The sequence below is a fragment of the Spea bombifrons genome, chromosome 11 (assembly GCF_027358695.1).
Source record: "Spea bombifrons isolate aSpeBom1 chromosome 11, aSpeBom1.2.pri, whole genome shotgun sequence".
In the NCBI taxonomy this organism is placed as follows: Eukaryota; Metazoa; Chordata; class Amphibia; order Anura; family Pelobatidae; genus Spea; species Spea bombifrons.
Genome location: NC_071097.1, coordinates 36,486,237 through 36,494,567, shown reverse-complemented (window position 1 = coordinate 36,494,567; position 8,331 = coordinate 36,486,237). Strand labels below are relative to the sequence as shown.

The following is an 8,331-nucleotide window of genomic DNA, read 5'->3' as shown; positions in this document are numbered from 1 at the left end:
ATATTATCGTATAACGCACTAATAATGTATATCATCGTATAACGCATTAATAATGTATATTATCGTATAACGCACTAATGTATATTATCGTATAACGCACTAATAATGTATATTATCGTATAACGCACTAATAAAGTATATTATCATATAACGCACTAATAATGTATATTATCGTATAACGCACTAATAATGTATATTATCGTATAACGCACTAATAATGTATATTATCGTATAACGCACTAATAATGTATATTATCGTATAACGCACTAATAATGTATATTATCATATAACGCACTATTAATGTATATTATCGTATAACGCACTAATAATGTATATTATCGTATAACGCACTAATAATGTATATTATCGTGTAACGCACTAATAATGTATATCATCGTATAACGCACTAATAATGTATATTACGGTATAACGCGCTAATAATGTATATTATCGTATAACGCACTAATAATGTATATTATCGTATAACGCACTAATAATGTATATCATCGTATAACGCACTAATAATGTATATTATCGTATAACGCGCTAATAATGTATATTATCGTATGTTATTAGATGTATATATTTATATTTATTGTAATATTGGCTGGAGGGGAATGCCGAGCATCAAACATTTTATAAAAAATTCCAGCCGAAGAAGGTTGTTAATAAGAAGCGGGATTATTAGTGAATTACCCCTTTCTCTGATGATCTAATGATGTGGAGCTTCGAGGTGCAGGACACAGAGGGCGAGTATTTGGCAAAACGCGGCGGATCTGGTTGGGTCGACAAACCTAAACGTAGCCGGTAATAGATGCCGGGGTCCTTGGAGAGCCGGCGTTGAAATGGGAAGAAGGACGAGGTATGGAGGGTCAGAGGAAAAGCAGATCTTCCACGATTTGGCATAAAATAATTAATTAAATCCATACAACGAGCGCAATTATCACTAAAGCACCTGAGGAGAAACCTAAGCCAAAAAATATGCGCTATTTTACCAAATTTCCACACTGACTCGGCAGCGCGTGGCCGGCGATCTCCCTGCGTTATTAGCCGCTGTGCTATCGTATTGGTTGCTACGCGGTCGTCGGCCGGAGCAGTCGCCGCTTTAGATGACGCCTCACAATGAAGCTGTTCCAGAGCTCGAAAAATCTTTCTTTTTTTGTTCTTTGATTTTGTAAATTTTGTTTTTTTTTTGTGTGTTTTTTCTGTCAATCTAACTCAATGGTTAAAATGTTTCTTCTTCATCTTGGATACATTCTAAGTAAGATATTTTTTATAAACTTAGTGAAAATGTTGCATTTGAGATGATATGCTGGGCTAGTCATCTAAGCAGTGTGCTGTCTTGGACAGTTCCCAGAGGGTCACCCTAAGATAGGGTATATGGTATACTTAACCCTTTAAAAGGCTACTTCCGGCAAATAGCTTCATGTTAGAACAAGAGGTCATAAACTCAAGTTAGAAGGTCAGAGGCTTAGAGATAATGTAAGGAAGTTTTACTTTACTGAAAGGGTGGTAGATAAGCAGATCAGCCTCCCAGCAGAAGTGGTAGAGGGTAATACAGTGAGGGGATTAAACATGCATGGGATAGGCATACGGCTCCTGAATCTAAGACGAGACCAACGACTGATTAAGGTTTGAGTCGTTACAGCAGGAGAGAGACTGGAAGTAGGACGGCATCCAGCGGTAAAGCGAATGAGCGGTCAGGGAGCACAAGAAAAAATAAATAAAAAATAATGTATATTTTCCAACCGTTAAGGGAACAGAGACACCATTCACATACTAAGTTGCTTTTATTAATTCAGAACTGCATGCTACAGATACTGTACAGCATGGACATTTAATTCATTACAAAAAAAAAATTCTATGGTTTTAAAAACCATCTTGAAATTAAATTGGAATAAGAGCATTAAACCGAACGGTAACATCACAGCTGTTAGGAAACATTCAAAGTATTCACAAAAAAATGTAATATTTTTTTTTAGTTTTTTTTTCTTTCTTTGTTTTTTTTTTATTATTATTTTTTTTTTTTAAGCATCTTAATAAACCGGAGTCAAACCAGAGACAGTTTTACGATTGCTTCATGTCAAATACAATGGCACTCAATGAACAGATGAAATGTTTTAAGTTTTTTTTTTTTTTTTTTGCAACATCAACATGCCTATTTTTATGTTTTTTTTATTAAGTTTGCTACCTACCTATATGTAGCAAATGTACATAAAAGTGGCCATTTTTTTTTCTTTAAAGTTATCTAATGTACAGAAGTCTGGCCCATGGGGGGGGTATTAAATTATTATTATTTTTTTCTTTGCATCTCAGTGTCTTTAAACGCTACCCAGTCAACCTCTTATCAAATACACCTGTTTACGGATGACAATAAAAATACACACGTACCTACCTATGTAACATCACAACATGAGGAACTTAAAATAACAGCGTCAAAAAACATGGCGGGGGAGGGGCATAGGAGTCAGCGGGTGTTTGGCACATCAGCGGGAAGAGCGTGCGCTCCTATTGGTGGAGACGGTTCCTTTTTTTTTTTTTTAAGTAAATTTACAAGGCGCTGTCCGTCCGACAGCAAGAGTTCTGTTTCCCTTGTTAATTTCAAGTCTTCTTAAAATGGCTTTTAAAGCAATTGTGGTTTTTTTTGTACAATATTGATCCTTAAATGCAGCTACAAACGTCCGTTTTGGTGGCAATCGGGTTTTTCGTACGGCAAAATAAAATAAAAAAAAAAATATATAGAATTTTTTTTATATAAACTTAAAAACCTTGTACAAATGATATATATATATATACGATGCATACGCTAACAAAAAAAACATAAAAAAAAAATTTACAAATGTTCACAAAATGGGAAACAGACTTATTTTGAACAAAAAAAGGGGGTACAGAAGACATAAGCAATTTCTAAGCAATAAATACTACTGGTCCAAAGGCTGAGATAGTAAAACCCCCCCAAACCCCCCTTCTACCCCCCCTCCCAAATTTTCCACCTAGCACCCCCTTTTACCCTTAAATGACCACCACCATGGAACAAGGGACATTAACACATTTGTTCATTTTTAACCTTGTTTTCTGTACGTTTTCGACAAGATCGACGAGAATTACAATTAAATAGGGTTTTTTTTTTTTGAGCACGGCTTTCGTTGTGCCCCAAATTTGGAAAACCGGGCGTAAAATTATTGGTTCGCAAGCTCGTATGTAATACAAATAAAAAAGAACCAACACTTTCTGCAAGGGCTGCTTCAAAATTGCTTGTTTTGTTTACATTTTTTCTTAAATAATTTTCTTATTCCTTAAAAAGTCTTTTCAGAAGTTACGTAGTAATGTTTTTTTTTTTTTTCCATAGACAGACATAATTTTGCTCCTTTTCTTCCGATGCTCGCAGCCGACGATAATTTAAAGAGATTGAGGGGGGCCGCGAGGCCTGCGGTGGTCCGAGCGCTTCGGTCGGTAAAAGCGGAGGAGAAAAAAAAAAAAAAAAAAAGGTCAAATATTGACCAATGAATTTCATAAAAATCTACTAACGTAGCCATTTGGCACAAATAATAATAATAATAAAAAAAAAAAAATTAAGAGAGAAAAAAAAAACAAAAATGTGAACCAATATTAAAAAGGAGAAAGCGCCAAGTGTTCGGCTCATACTATTCTAACGACTTGGTGACGAGCGAGAGAGGCTGAAGTTGTTGCGTCGCGGCCAAGGACCGGTGAGACGCTAGGAAGGACGTCGACGGCTGGGTTAGCGAAAGGGAACAGAGCGGCGGAGAGTGCAGCGGGCTGGGTCGGTGATTGTGGTCGGAGCCGTTCTGACAGATGGCAGCCGGCGGGGCGCTGGGTTTTCGAGACGGGCTCTCGGTCAGAGGCGACGGCGGCACGCAGAGCCGCGCCAGAGGGTCGGGTTTCAGGGTTAAGGAGAGAGGTTGCGTTTGTTCAGTCTGTAGTTTGGAGTCTCTTGTGGGGGAGTCCAACATGGCGGGAGAGGAAGGGGAGGAGTCTAGTAGGCTTCCGTCGGAAGAGGGCGGGCTGACGCAGCTGCCTTCACCTTGTATGTAACGAATGCACTTTTTTTTTCTCCTAGAAACAGGGAGAGAGTTATCTGTAAATAAAGGGCAGAGATACTGATGGAGAAGGTGACGAGAATAAGGAAAAAGACACTTAGAAATTAAAAAAACAAAAATCTACAACATGCATGAGCTTTGTTTTTTGTCATTCTGAATCGGAAACAAAAGTCGGGATTCACAAAAAATTTGCTTTAATGGAACTGTGCCGGGTGACGGCTCGGCTGCGCATGTATATAGCGGTTATCTGGTTTTAGGGCTATGACATTTTTTATGAATCATTAGAAAAAGTTAATTTTTTGTGTTAATGTTGGTTAGAATGATTAGAATATACAGTGACCTGATCCATCTGCTATTTTATATTTTAATTTAAAAAAAATCACCAAACCATTTTTTCCTATTTATTATTTTTAAGGTAACTAACGCTATTCTACATTTAGCTTACATGATAATCTTTGATTTTTTTTTTTTTATTATGCCCCTGTAGCCTTTCATTTTTTATACAATTATGCCTCTGCTTGGAGAGTCGTGTAAAATTTTTAAATTTTACACCACATTTTTGAAATGTTATATAAAATTTGGAATTATAGAGCAAAGGCCAAAAATGGAAATTCTAAGTGCGTTTCCACCACAGTAACTCATTATTTCACCGTGTCGAATTTCATTGTCATGTGACACAAAAGCAAGCGCAGATAGGCTGTTGCCATAGAAAAAGAAATGGCTTGTTAATTAAACCTTAAATGGAAAGAATAAAATTACAGATCTGCTGATGCTTATTTGTTAGTAGAGGCAACACTTTTTTTAATAGCGGTAAAGCTGGTGCCTTTATTTTTTTTTAAATGTAGAAATGTGGAAAAAATATGTTTTTCCACCTCTGGCTTCCCATAGAGATATTTCAGAATTCACAATTGTGTGATATTAAACATTCTAATCTGTACAACGGGGCTAAAAAAGGGGATTTAATCCAATGTAACAAACTTACTGTTTAGTTTTTTGATAGACATTATTATAGGTAATATATTATTATCCTGCTTTATTCCTGCATTTTATGTATGGGAATGACCCCCCCACCCCCAACCATGGAACACGCCAAGAGCACACGGATACAAAACAATAAGACAGAGAACACGTTCGTTACGATGGGTTCCGCACTATGGATTCACATGGTGACGGGTATGGAGGAAACGCACATGGGGGGGATGGAGACGTTTACCTACCATTGCTAGATTCCAAATTCAAAGACTGCTTGCATCAGAATAAAGAAATAACAGATTTAACCAAAAAGGATCAATCAGAAGAAAGGATAGCGAGAAGAACCTGTCCCTCCACCGAGTGTCGCTGCCTATAGCCTGGATCCTCCGCCTGGCATACACAGTTTCCTAATCACGGCCGCTCTGACGTTCAGGAAATCATTTTCCCCTCTCGGAATAAGTACGGGTCGTGGAAATTAAACATGGCCTCCTTGTATTTGCTACTGGAAGCCAACTTTACGCTCTATGGTTTCATTATTATTATTTATTGTTTTATATAGCGCCATCAAATTCCGTAGCGCCATACAATATTAATTACGTAGGGCTCTTCTAAATCAGAGAGTAAAAACAAAACAGGGATGGGTTGGACGTTATTTCCTCCATTAAAGAAACGGTGTTGGCCAGTTTTGCCTCCGTTCCATTTAATAATATTATGATGTCATGCTATCTACCGGTGATAATATAAACATTCGCATTCCTTTGTATTTCTAGCTGGTTTTTACCATTTCCCGAGGACCTCGTCTCTCTAGAGGGGCCAATTAAACTACCGCAGTTATATTATTGGGGGTCTCGGGAAAATACTTCTAGAATTAATTCTAGAACAGAATAAACATTTCATCGTAAGATAATTAGTACAATTAGTAACAAATTACATTATTGTCAACTGGCTGGCCTTGAAGATCCTTCTACCTTCTTCATCTAATATTAAAAGCTAACGCCCTTCAGAAAGGGTGCAAAGAGAAGAGGGCAAGGGCAATGCTTGGGTCCAGAAGCGCAGTCATTAACCTGTTCCCCATTACGCAATCACCAAATCTCCTCTGTACGAAGGGAGACGGACACCGGGACTTGTATTGTACTTCCAAGCAAAAGATTTGTATCCTTGCATCAGAGAGACAAAGTAACAAGACCAACCACCAGAGATCCCCGATTTAAAAGAGAAGAGAGGAAGGGAATTCATTTAAGAGATTGGGTTGAATCATAGAGATGATCTAAGAAGGACAGATGGGATACCATTATTTCCCAAGGGGCCTTGCTGTAAATATACCTGCATGGCTTGCACCATAAATTCTGTTGGTCAAGTCCGAACAATGCCCGACACTTCTTTGGAGCATTTGAATCTGTCAGCACAACGTAAACACACACAAGAAAACACAACACAAATGGTGGATACTGCTCATACGGACCAAGGTTCTTAGCTCTGGTTACCTATTTGTATCAACCTTTTATTTGGTAATCCCCTCTCCTTGCCATTGCTAACCCACAGAGCTCTTGGAGCCGTCAACGGAAAGGAAAGAGCAATTTTTGGGCAGGTAATAGAAACTCTGCTTTCCAGATGTGCGAATGAACTGAATTCATCAAGGCCCTAAGTAGCTCTTCAGTCAGGGTGTCGGGAAGCCGTGGGTTATAAATCGCCTCGAAGACCAAGAAGCCAACGGAGGTCATAGCGCCACAACTCCCAAGCCCTGACCACACGAGAGAGCAACGGGCAACGAGCGGGCGATTACCAAATAAACAATGGACAAACCAGCCAGGGCAAACGGGGGTAGAAAAACATACACACCTGCAGGGGCCGCACCAATTATTCTGCTGATCAAGGCCAAAGCGAGCTCTGCATTTCTTAGGAGCGCTCAGGTCTGAACGAGTTCAAGACAGAAGCCAGCAGAAAAGAAAACAAGGAAGAAGAAGAAGAAGAAAAAAGAAAGAAAGAGAGAAAAAAAATCAATGAGTTTTTTTTTTTACTAATTGTAAAAGCGAAGAACTTCATTTTTAAAGAATCACAAAGTTAACCAAAAAAAAAAAAAAAAAAAGACAAAATTGGGATTCTAATTTGCGGTGAAATAGTCCAAAAGATAGAAAGCTGCAGGATCTCCTCTATAACGGAATCCCTCCTCTATAAAGATATTTTAACCCTATAAATCATTAAAAAAATATACATCCTGTGGATGATGAACTGCAATGTACCGGACGGGTACTCTTATCGCTAAAAAGTTATGTATTTATACTCTTTATACTGCGTTCTATATGTAGGGCACCATGAGATTCCATAGAACTATATATGTGTGTATATATATAAATAAATAAATATATATATATATATATATATACACTGCTAAAAAAGCATGCAGTTAGCTCGATTGAAACTAATCTATGATAAATCTCCAAAGATTGCACGATGTTGCAGCTCATCTCCCTCGACTTTACTCCCCGCAACAAAGTAACTTCCTTCTTCCCATCAGAATAACGCCCGGAGATACTGCAGCTTTCCGAACCGATCATCACTCGTTTATTGACTGCTACAAGGGGGAGACGTAGCGACTTTAAAATAAAACGAAAGAATGAATCAGAGCGAAAAGCAGGGAAGAGAATGAATGAGCGGCTCTGGCTATGAGGCATGCCTTTGAAGCCAGGCAAGGTTTAAGCAAAGCAAACAAGCAGAAGGAGCGGCATGCTGCACGGAGCGCACTTTGAGAGAGCGGTAAAGAAAAATATTAGATTAAGGAGGTTTTTCTAAGATTTTTTTTTAACAGTCTTTTTTTTTTCTTTCCAGAAATATATATAAAAAAAGAAATACTGCATATCTCGTTGGCATAGTTAGTGTCTCTGGTAAAGGCCCAGGAGACAGACTGTTATGAAGATACAAGTTATCTGAAGACGTACAGACGAATAATTAGGATGCTTTGTATTACGTGCCGGAAAGCTGAGGCATGGAACTTTAAGAATGTTTGAAAGATGATAGGAAATAAAATACGCTCAACCCTTCCGTCTGGGGGAGGAAAGGGATCCGTGACGGACCGCGGGCTTAACCGCTCTGCAAGGGGTGACGTGATGCGCAGCGCTGTGCCGCTACCCCCTGCAAAGTGACCCGTACGAATTCACGTGTGTCTGTCCTTATAGCAATGCTCTGGCTTTAAACCTGTTCGAAAGGGACCACGGCAAGAAGATCCTAAACATGTTAGCGTCATGTGACACAAAAGCAGGCTCTGATAGGCTGTTGCCATAGAGACTAAAAAAGGACAAAAAA

At 38.6% G+C, this 8,331-nt stretch overlaps 1 protein-coding gene across 29 annotated transcripts in view; it reads right to left on the bottom strand.

The window, feature by feature from the left end:
- Window positions 1-1,772: 1,772 nt before the first annotated feature.
- TCF7L2 (transcription factor 7 like 2) overlaps window positions 1,773-8,331 on the bottom strand; it is a 110,419-nt gene continuing 103,860 nt past the window's right edge. For 14 of the 29 annotated variants that reach the window (XM_053450859.1, XM_053450868.1, XM_053450861.1 and 11 more), the window contains 2 exons: window positions 6,871-6,943; window positions 1,773-4,075 (listed from right to left, as the gene is read on the bottom strand). In XM_053450859.1, coding sequence (XP_053306834.1) covers window positions 3,646-4,075; window positions 6,871-6,943 — 503 coding nt within the window. In that variant the 3' untranslated portion in view covers window positions 1,773-3,645. Of the gene's footprint in view, window positions 4,076-5,276; window positions 5,305-6,354; window positions 6,428-6,866; window positions 6,944-8,331 lie in introns of those variants that run through there. The other 15 variants (XM_053450881.1, XM_053450882.1, XM_053450883.1 and 12 more) reach the window with 5 other exon arrangements.